Below are 11117 nucleotides of genomic sequence, written 5' to 3'. Positions count from 1 at the left end.
AGCATATAATATGACATGAATATGCATAGACAAACAAACAAATACCTGTAACTTCACATTTAATAATTTTAAAAGCGGTTTTACTTACTATTTCTTTTTGGATGCTGTTATATCGTGAGTGTTTACATCGAATGCATGTCCGCCCACATTTGGATTTCCGGTACTTGGTTTAATTAATTAAATAATAAATTAATATTGTTGTAACGTTATTAATTTACTTTATTATGCTATATTAATTATGATATATTTATTTATTATAATATATTTATGGTCTGATGCCTTTTTAAAGACGACTAATTTACATATTTATAAGACTAAGAAATAAAGAGTCGTTTATTAATCTTAAAAATGTCACATTTATAGTACCCAAGAGAGGTAATACAACATAATTACTAATATAAACAACAACCACTAAAATAATAACAACAAACGTTTAACATAAATATATGAATATAAAATGTAATATATAGCCTATAAGGAAATTGTTACAAAAATTTAATTATTTCAATTTTAATTATATAACAAATAGGCTAATAAGAAGAACAACAACAACTTTGAATAGAAACGCAATGAAATACATCATTCAACTAAACGCAAAATAAATCACCTCTGTTACCTGAACCACGTAAATATAAAAATAAAGGACAATAACAAACAAAACTGCAATAAAATAATATATTTTATATTAAAAATAAAAACATTTCGTCAAGATTGATTTGTTATTTCTTTACTGTATTTGTTTATTCGTATTTTACATTTTACGTAACTCAATGACTACTTACATTTCTTACTATCTTGTGTATATTATCGCTGAGCTGATGACTTACTGAGTTTTAAAAATAACTTGTACTTTATTAATCAATAAACAAACCAACTAATCGTTTCCACTTCCACTGAAGCGCGGAACTAATGTTGAGAAGAGTCACACGGAGGGATTTATCAGCCGGACCCGAGAAGAGGAGCAACATTTCATAACCAATATTTGAATTATTCATCTGAATTCGTGTTGAAATGTGGAGGTACAATGTTTACTTTCTAAACACAGCACTATATCAGAGCTCTGTCAGCGAAAAATTACAGGAGAAAAAGAATAGGCATGCATTTGATCACGTGTTATATGTATTTGCAGCTTTTGAATCTTTCTGTTTATGATATAATAACTTAATCGTAGATATAAAGGTTTACACTGCTGTGCATGTAGGTTTTTGCACTACATAATTTCCCATTTGTAAAAGTGAATGTTTGTTTATCATTGCCCGATCAAAATCTGAAAATAACTGCTATAAATTGCATTTGAACTACATGTATCCTGAATGCCTAAATAATAATAATAATAATAATAATAGCAAGTGTATCAATAATGTCTGCATTCTGCACAAAGCGCCTGTTCCAGAACTTCAGCTGCATTGTTCACAGGGTATCAGTTCGAATCCCGTCCCGTAGAGTGTTTCTTCTTAAAGGTACTCGTCTTTTATCTCAAACCCCCAAAGTGGGACTGTTCTGCTGGACTGCATGTGGCGTCACTTACGCCTCCGCTCAGGAGTCGGTCCATCAGAACCGAGCCACAGAGAGGAAGTCAATCGCCCGAGTGCAAATCCACAGGTTAGTATTCGTCTTGCGTCTCGGACTCCGTGCCTTGGTGCTTTATCTGAAGTTCAGCCCCCTTCTGCTTCTGTATCCCCTGACTTTACTATCACACCGCTGGGCGTCCCGCTGGTTGGACGCACTACTGTGGGTCACTGAGACATCTGGACCTACTTTTATCAAACTGGGCCAGTGGGCCAGCACCAGACGGGACCTCTTCTCGCAGGACTTCTGCGACCGCTTCTCAAGGCTGCATGTGCGAGTAAAGCCCCATCCCTGGATTCACACCAAGCTGTGTCTGAGGAGGGCGTTTGGGGAAGGATGGAGGCAGATGTTTGTGTTTGACAGTAAGGAGCCTGTGGGGTCGGGATGCGTGGCACAGGTGTATCGGGCCAAAGCCAAGGTGGCGAGTGTTGAAGATCCGGCGTTCCAGCAACTGGTGGAGGAGTTGGGGAAGAAGAATCTCCTGGAAGCCTGGGAGATCCCTGGTCTGGGAGGAGCTTTGAGTGACCTCTGGGAGATGAATAAAGAGGAGGAAGAGACGGTGGATGTAAAGAACAGGGGTTTCGGAGAGAGTCCTGGTCCAGGCGAACACCCTGAGGAAGAGCGTCTGATACCCGTGGCCATCAAGGTAAAGATCATATTTGCTTTCTTATGGTTTAAACCCGTTACCTCCAATCATCTGGAATAATTTGAAGATTTTTATGTTCCGGACAATTCCCAGTGAAATCTTCTGATCTTTATTTTTGTATACCATATTTTCACACTGAAAAACATCTGATTATTAAGGTAAAATGGGGTTTTTAAATGACATTTAATGTTTATTTGGTTTACCCTGTTGAAAAATCTTTTGTTATTATATATATATACTGAATATCCTTCACTAAATTACATAATTTTCATAAGCTCATTTTATTTAATCTCAACATTTTATCTAATCTTTGTTTTTTCTTCTTATTGTAAACTATTTTCTCAGAAATAAATCAGATTATCAAGGTAAAATAGGTTTTTAAATTACATTCCTTTTTTAGTTATATTATTCTGAGATTGTTTTGGCAGATCTTGAAGTTTAAGTCAACATTTCAGTCTTATGATTCCTGTTGAAAACCGTGCATTATTTGGTTATTAAATTACTCATTTACACCAATCATTTTCTTATAAACTAAACAAATTTGATTAAATCTTAACTTAAAATAAAAATCTCTTTCCAGTCAATAAAAAAGATGATGATGATTGTGTTGTTTGGCCCTAACTAGTGATGGTAGAGGGCCACTCTTGTTTCAGTGGTTAGCTGGTTTGGGGTGCTGGAATAAAATGTATTCATTTATTGTTTATATTCGTTTATGGGTTTATTGTCTTTTTATTGGTTTGTGTTTTTTTCTGTTGTTGTTGTGATTTTTAATATGATCATTATTGTTTTTTCTTCACTCAGGTTCTTCATCCAGGAATCAGACGGCAGGTGCAGATCGATCTGATCCTAATGAAAGCTGGAAGTTTATTCCTCAACTGTTTGCCCGGCATCAAGTGGCTCAGCCTGCCTGAGATTGTAGATGAATTTGAGAAGCTCATGACCAAACAGGTACTGATGCTTTTATGAAGAACGTTCCTTCATGGCATTTAACCTAATCTAAAACCATAAAATAATTTTCGTTACTTGAAATCAAATAAATGTTGAAGTCAGCGTGAACCGGAAGTTGCGACCGGCTTTACTTCAGTATTGTGACGTATTTTCAGAGTGAAACGGAATATTGAATAAGAAAAATAGAGGGCGTGGCTTATTTTCTCCCTCTGGGAATTGATTGGATCTAGAAAATGTGGGCGTTCCATTCCAACTGATGTCATCAGAGGAGAAGTACATTTTCAGATTTTGATTAAAGATTACGAAGACAATTTTTTTGGTGGATTAATTTGCACAGATTAATTGTTTACCACAAGACTAGTAATGTGCACTAACGAAGTAAATAGGGGTTATTTTGATTTAATGCCGACTTTAACTGAAAAAATATTTTATTTTATTTCAGCTAGTTGCCAAAGCAACATTTTTAATTTCCATTTAGTTTAACTTGTGCTAAAATAACTAAAAGTGAAATAAAATAAACAAAAACTATATGACATATTTAAAAATAATAATAAAAGGGAAAAACAAGAATAGTACTAAAACGTGAACTAAAATCAATATGAAATAGAAAATTCATTTTAAAAATCGAATTCAAAATTCTAATAAAAAATAGGAAGTATTGCGTTACTCCCTAAAAAAGTAACTAAGTGTGTTAATTAGTTACTTTTTATGGAAAGTAATGTTACGTTACTTTTTCTCACCTAGGCTTGGCTTGCTTGTTTGTTTTTTAATAACAAAAAAAGTTATATTTTTGGCACATATGGTTGAATTGGATCATCGAAGGTCGGCAGCTCAGACAGTAATGAATAAAGTGAGATTAAATCCATAAAATATACTTGTGTAATTGAACATATTTAGTTATTGCAGGTTATGTAATATTCTGAGTTTGCATTTTCTCGTTTTTATTCATTTTGAGGAATACTGAATCTGTTTTTGTGCAAGTGAGATGAGTAAACGCACGTTCACGTTAGTCTAGAGCTACATTAACCATTATATTTACACAATTACTCCTGATTTCTCTCAACATGGGGACAGGAGAGGCGTCAGACATTAAATGAGAAAAAAAGTTACTTGCGTTACTTAGTTAGAACTTTGAAAGGAATGTGTTACTTTACAAGGTACTTGAAAAAGTAATACCCCCAACACTATTATAGTGTCTTAATGATACTAAAATAACTCAAACATTCATGCCGACCAAGTGTTTTTTTTTTGCTTTAACATCCTTTTTGGTGCAGATCGATCTTCGGTTCGAGGCCCAAAACATGGAAAAGTTCCAAAAAAACTTCAAAGATCTGGAATACGTGAAGTTCCCGACACCCCTCAGACCGTTCGTCACAAGGACGGTGTTGGTAGAAACGTTCGAGGTAAAAATGGCTTCATTTGAATATTGCGTGACCTATTTTATTTCACTGACGCTTTATTTTGTGCTCCTGCAGGAGAGTGAACCCATCTCAAAGTACATGGGCTCTGACGTCCGAGCAGGAATCAAGCAGAGAATCGCCAGGATGGGTGTCGACCTTCTCTTGAAAATGGTTAGTTAAACAATCAGTGTGTTATTAAGGCCCGTTCACACCAAGAACGATAATTATAAAGATTTTAATAATTGAGTGTTCATCAGAGGGATCCAAGACCCTAGGACTTTTGTCGCACTTGAACCACGAATACACTTTTTTTTTTTTTAAAGGATTCAAGGAGTTTTGTGGTTGAAATTTAAAAAAGTAACAAATCCTTCACTCGCGGGTCAATTTGACCCCCTTAGGAATGAATGGAATGCGAGGAATGCTTCAGTACACATAGAAAAGCCTAAAAATGCTCAAAATTCAAACTAAAAATGCTAAAACTTTACCAAAAAATTTATTTATAATGTCTGCATGTGTATCTGAATGCACACTGAAGAGAAACTGACTTTAGGACTCAGAGGAACAGCTCATTTGCTCCATATAGAGATATAACGCCATCTAGAGTCATGAAATATCATCTTATATTATCATTTTTTTTCAAAAGAGGTCGGCAAAGACACCCAATGTAAGATATTTTGAGCTGAATTAAAAGGGTTATGCATGAAATTGTGAGTTATTTTGAATTTAAGTTGAATGAATGTGAGGAATGTTCTTAAATTACTATTTATTTATTTATTATTTATTGATCAAATCTAGTAATTTAAAGGTAAATAAAATAAAAAATAACAAAAAAGTTGCATTAAAAAATAGAAACAATAGTATAATAATAAGTATAATTTTAGATGTGTTACAAAGTTGCTCGAGCTTGTCACAGCAGGATGGATTCTGATTGGCTGTTATTGTTTTATCGTTCATCAGCTGGATAAAATCGCTCTGATAGTGATTCCAACGATATCGTTTCTCTGCCGGTATCGTTATAGCTGTGGTGTGAACTCTGCTATTCTTTAATATTGAGAATGATTTTTAGAACTAAATCTTTATCGGTATCTTTAAGGCCCGTTCGCACCAAGGACATTAACTATAAAGATAACAATATTAGCTTGGACGATATCGTTCTGTTTATTCTGATATCGGTTTGTTTATTCTAAGCGCGCGCTTGTCTGCCACTTTAAATGCTCTTTCTTTCTGCCCAATGTGCTGAACAGAAATAATGTAATATCAACATACAAAGACAAATACAAACACAAAATAGCATAAAACAACAAGAGAAAAATATGGCTCAACACCCAGAGGAATTAAAAGCCTGAGTTAATAGATGCGTTTTTAACTTGAAACACCAATCTGATGTGAACGGGTTACAAATTCCACAGTTTCGGGGCAGCGATCGAGAAGGCGACTGATCGGAAGACCTCAGGGATCTGTCACATGTATGACGTTTCACTAAGGAATCAAGATATGTTGGTGCCAAACCATTTAAGGATTAAAAAGCTCGAGCTCGTCACAGCAGGGAGGATTCTTAGAACGATTTTTAGAAGTATATCTTTGACGTTACCGTCATTGGAACGGGCCTTTACATTGGAGTCTGTGTAACTTGTGTTCATCTCTGGCAGGTGTTTGTGGATAATTTCGTCCACGGGGACCTCCATCCCGGGAACATCCTGGTGCAGGGTGTGCGAGGAGAGGGACCCCAGGACAGGGCCACGCTGACGGACCTGTGGGACACGGTGGTGGTGAGCATGAGACCGGCTCCTCCGGCCCTGCAGCTGGTGCTCCTGGACGCGGGCATCGTGACGCAGCTCAGCCAAGCGGATCAGCGCAACTTCAGAGACGTGTTCACCGCTGTCGTTCTCAAGCAGGTGAAGGACACGTGTGGATTGTGCTTCTTATGGCGCTTTTCCACTGCATGGTGCGGTACGGCACGCTTTGGCGCTTTTCCACTGCATGGTACGGTCCGGCTCGCTTCGGCTCGCTTTAAATGGTACCACCTCTGTTGAGGTTCCAAGCGTACCGTACCGATACTAAAATGTGACGTGAACACACTGCAGATCACTGATTGGTCAGACAGAATCGTCACTACCAGCGTCATTGTATTTGCGAGACATCAAACCCGCTGGATTTAAATAGCCAGTAACAGCCACCGCTGTAGCACCTGTTTTAAAACTACTTGCTTGAAGAAAAAAGAAAGAAAAAAAAAACTTCCAAAAAAGAAATGGCTGAATCGTGGTCAGTGGACGAAGTGCAGACGTTCCTCTCGTTGGTTGCCAAGGAGCAGATAAACTATAACGATCAGTCTGTAATCCCGCCCACTTTGAAGCGGTACTAACTGCAGTGGAAAAGCAAACCGAGCTAAAGCGAACCGAGCCGTGCCGTGCTGAGTCGTACCCAAGCGTGCCGCACAAGCCCTCAAAAGTGAAGCCAAAACGTCTTGATCGCCCCCTGGTGACCGGTCCTAGTATAGCTCATAAGCCCCGCCTCCCCATGTTATTCAACGGGACGTGAGACCAACTAAATAATTAAATTACACTTCACATATCTTTTTTCTAAAGATACTTTCTGTCATTTACTGTAGTTTCTATCACGTTGATGTAATTTCAAGTGTTTGTTTTTAAAATGAGTTAGTTTTTAGTTAGTTATTTGATGCTATAAAAACGGTGCTGTGACATCATGATTGACAGCTGTGATTGACAGGTTCTCTGTGCGAAGTAGTCACTGAAGCACCAACGGACTTTTTTTCATAATGTTGACTATGTGGTCAGTGCTTGTATTTACCTTATTTTAGCAAGGTACTGCAATCAGCAGACATCATTGGAGAGGAACGGAGCAGACAAGGCCACTTAAGAAAAGTGCAGGGCGTGTGCTTGCGATTGATTCAGCCAGAGTGAGGGCGGGGCCTTGATTTCGCGGCTTTACTTCCTGCTCACGACTGCGCATGACTGGTCCTGAAAACGCTACTGCGCAGACTCAAGTTCCAATATGTCAGCGCCATATCGGGACTCTGGCGGCTTCAGTTCTCTCCAATGGAAAAGAGCGAAGCGAGCCGAACCGTACTGAGCCGTACCAGCAGTGGAAAAGCACCATTACATCCACAGTACTCAGTATGAATGTACTAAGCCATCCTGAAATGTTGAAGATGTGTTTGTTACAGTTGGCATCAATGTTATTTTAGTATTATTTACACTACCGTTCAAGGGTTTGGGGTCGATACAGTAATATCGGAAAATATTATTACAATTTCACAAGTGGACGACGCTAAATACAGGTGTAAACGGGGTCTAAAATGTTTTGAGCTTGTCCACTTTCGACACTTCCAGAGGATTCGACCGGATTGCTTTCGTAGTGTAAACACTCAAGTGATCGAATGTGTTCAAACAGCCACTAAAGACCGTCTTCTCTCCGTCTACTGATCTAATGAGTAACATTATGAGAAGAGCTCGAGCCAGACGGGATTTAAACTGTCGGCTGGAGAACAAAGTTTGATTTATAGATGAAAAATGTACCAAGCACAATGTTCTCTCTCCATTCCTGATTTCTAACACACACTCACAGCGTTCGGCTGGTCTTGTGTCTGTCAGAGCAGAAACTAAAGCTGATTCTCTCCGTGTGTGTTTCCGTCGTCTCTGATTGCGTTCATATGTAAATTACACAAGCTTATTTTGTCCATTAGATTGAAAGAACTGAAAAACACATACATTTACCCGCCCGTAGACCCTCCCCTCGAAGAAATCAGGACAGAAGTGGTTGAAAGTTGACAAAAGAGACTTAAGAGGTGTAAACGGGAATGTGTCTCCCTCGTCCACTTGTGGCCTGAGTGTGTGATGATGCCTATTGTTTTCAAATCTGCTCAGATTTGAAAAGTCTTGTAGTGTATTCCAGCCCTTTAGTTAATAAAGACTAAATGTTGACCTCCTGACCTTGTGTTGCCAGGGCGAGCGAGTTGCAGAGTTAATCCTTCATCACGCCCGCGCCAACGAGTGCCAGGATGTGACGCGTTTCAAGAAGGAAATGGCTGAACTAGTGGATCATGCGCTCAGTGACACACTCTCCCTGGGAAAGGTGCGCAGTTACACACACCTCCATCACTTCCATAATTCATTATAGATCTATGGTGGCAAAAGATTGGAATAATTATGATATTTTTTTATGTTTTTGAAATAAGTCTCTTCTGCTTTCTAAAGCTGCATTTATTTGATCAGAAATACAGTAAAAACTGTGAAATATTATTACAATATTTTCTATGTGAATATATGTTAGATTGTAATTTATTCCTGTGATCAAAGCTGAATTTTCAGCATCATTACTCCAGTCTTCAGAGTCACATGATCCTTCAGAAATCACTGTAATATGATGATTTGCTGCTCAAGAAACATTTATGATCATCATCAGTTTTGAAAACTTTCGACCGGCCACTATATATAATCTCTGCTGAGAGATTTTTCAGTATTGCTGGGAATAAAATGTTGCTTTACATGCCTTGTGTTTCACACAGTGTGTGTTGTTTTCTAGATTCAGGTGTCCGAGCTGCTGTCGCGAGTCTTTGGTTTACTGATCCGTCACAAGGTGAGAGTCGCTGCTTTTACATGATGTTAAATTACTCCAAACTTAAAGGGTTAGTTCACCCAAAAATGAAAATTATGTCATTAATGACTCGCCCTCATGTTGTTCCAAGCCGTAAGACCTCCGTTCATCTTCAGGACACGGTTCAAGATATTTTAGATTTAGTCCGAGAGCTTTCTGTCCCTCCATTGTAAATGTGTGTACGGTATACTGTCCTTGTCCAGAAAGGAAATAGAGATGTAACCATGTTAATGGTTACATAATTTGAAATTAGCAGAAGTTAGTAGATCTGTAAAATAATACTTAGTCGCTTAATGTAGCATCTACAGTCTTGGTAAGTTATTCTAAAAAAGTAACTAATTACTAGCTACTAATTACATCTTCAACAGTGTAATTAGATTACTGTTCTAATTACTCAATCTAAAAATGATTGCATTACTAATTACTGTCTAAATCTGCTATCAAAAAAAACAAAATTCTTCATGCCTTAAAATAGTTTCAATGTAACTCTACACTCTTGTATTAGTATTAGTATACGCGGTTCTATGAATATGCTAATTAGCCCCGCCTCCACTCACTCACTCAGCTCAGAGATCCACTGGTTAAAGATCACACGTTGACCTGATTGGTTACAAGGTCGTTTGTGACGTCAGAAACACCAGCGATTTCAAACCGTGTTTTTGAGACTGCAGTCTTTGGTTCACTGCAGTTTTAAGGAGAAAATACTCAGCAATGCTGTCGACTTATGAATTTACACATGGTTTGTCTTAAAGCATATTAAAAACACCACATAGACATATAAACAACATTAAAAACTGGATTTTTACCACAGGGGGACTTTAAGTATTAAGTGACGTGTGTTTTGCTCTGCTCGTGGCAGGTGAAGTTGGAGAGTAATTTTGCATCGATGGTGTTTGCCATCATGGTCCTGGAGGGTTTGGGCAGATCGCTGGACCCCAACCTGGACATCCTGGAGATCGCCAAACCCCTCCTGCTGAAAAACTGCACCTCGCTCCTCTGATACTCGTCCATCACACTGCCAACATTTACCTCATTGTTCCAGACGCCTGCTGCTCAAACAATGAGTGTCGATCAGGGAATTTAACCTCACCGAGAGAGGAAACAGTACATATATGGGATCAATTTACAAGAGTTCGGCCCATCTACAGGGTTATATGGAAAATTTCAAGCTGTTCCTGGATCAATAATATACAGTAGACTGTGAAGCTGAGACTGGATTGTACTAATAGGGCCAATTCAATCTTCATATGTGAACTTAATCCTACAGTCCTGAAGTTTACAGACTTTAAGATGCTAAATTCAATGTAAGAATACAAGGTAATATATATATATATATATATATATATATACAAGGTAAACAAAATATATATATATATATATACATACATACATACGGTACATACATACACACATTCATACATACATACACACACACATACACATACATACACTACAAACACACACACACACACACACACACATATATATATATATATATATATATATATATATATATATATATACACCTGTTGGGCTGGTTTCACTTTATGTTTGAGTGCTTTTAGACCCAAACCCTGAACAGTTACATATATTGTCAAGCAGAAGCCTGTTGTCTGTATTAGATTATAGAGTTAGTGCTTACAATCTATGCAAATGTATATAAAGGATCCAGATTTTATCCATGCACAATGTCCTTTTGTTTGTTTGTGTTCAGTTAACATAACATTGGTTAAATATATCAAGAAGTAGGCCTATGCCCACTAAATTTGTCTGTAACAAACTTGTCAATCAAACTTTCTTTACTGGATCGTGCTAAGTGAGATTTTACATCCCTGATGATGAGTTTATCAATTGTGTTGGTCAGATGGTCTCTAATCTTTCCTTTTTAACGTCCACATGACTGTATTTTGTTATTTACCCTCTGAGAAATGGATGAAAAT

General features: G+C 37.7%; 1 protein-coding gene across 1 annotated transcript; it reads left to right on the top strand.

Annotated features, from left to right (window-relative positions):
• Nucleotides 1-979: 979 nt before the first annotated feature.
• Nucleotides 980-10204, top strand: adck2 (aarF domain containing kinase 2). Its single transcript, XM_056272591.1, has 8 exons — nucleotides 980-2215; nucleotides 3017-3163; nucleotides 4438-4566; nucleotides 4639-4734; nucleotides 6213-6458; nucleotides 8527-8655; nucleotides 9106-9159; nucleotides 10037-10204. The coding sequence occupies exons 1-8, from the start codon at nucleotides 1361-1363 to the stop codon at nucleotides 10175-10177; spliced, it is 1797 nt and encodes a 598-aa protein (XP_056128566.1). The 5' UTR covers nucleotides 980-1360; the 3' UTR covers nucleotides 10178-10204.
• Nucleotides 10205-11117: the final 913 nt, after the last annotated feature.

This window comes from Rhinichthys klamathensis, unplaced genomic scaffold (genome assembly GCF_029890125.1).
Source record: "Rhinichthys klamathensis goyatoka isolate OS25496 unplaced genomic scaffold, OSU_Roscu_1.1 h1tg000341l_1, whole genome shotgun sequence".
Classification (NCBI taxonomy): Eukaryota; Metazoa; Chordata; class Actinopteri; order Cypriniformes; family Leuciscidae; genus Rhinichthys; species Rhinichthys klamathensis.
Note: the sequence above shows the minus strand (reverse complement) of the source record. Positions and strands in the feature narration are given on the sequence as shown.

Bases quoted from the DNA above. Each gene is read 5' to 3' on its own strand.
- adck2 (XM_056272591.1), top strand. From the start codon at position 1,361: ATGTCTGCATTCTGCACAAAGCGCCTGTTCCAGAACTTCAGCTGCATT. The intron at 4,735-6,212 runs GTTAGTTAAACA...CATCTCTGGCAG, and splicing joins TCGACCTTCTCTTGAAAATG to GTGTTTGTGGATAATTTCGT. The intron at 6,459-8,526 runs GTGAAGGACACG...TTGTGTTGCCAG, and splicing joins CCGCTGTCGTTCTCAAGCAG to GGCGAGCGAGTTGCAGAGTT.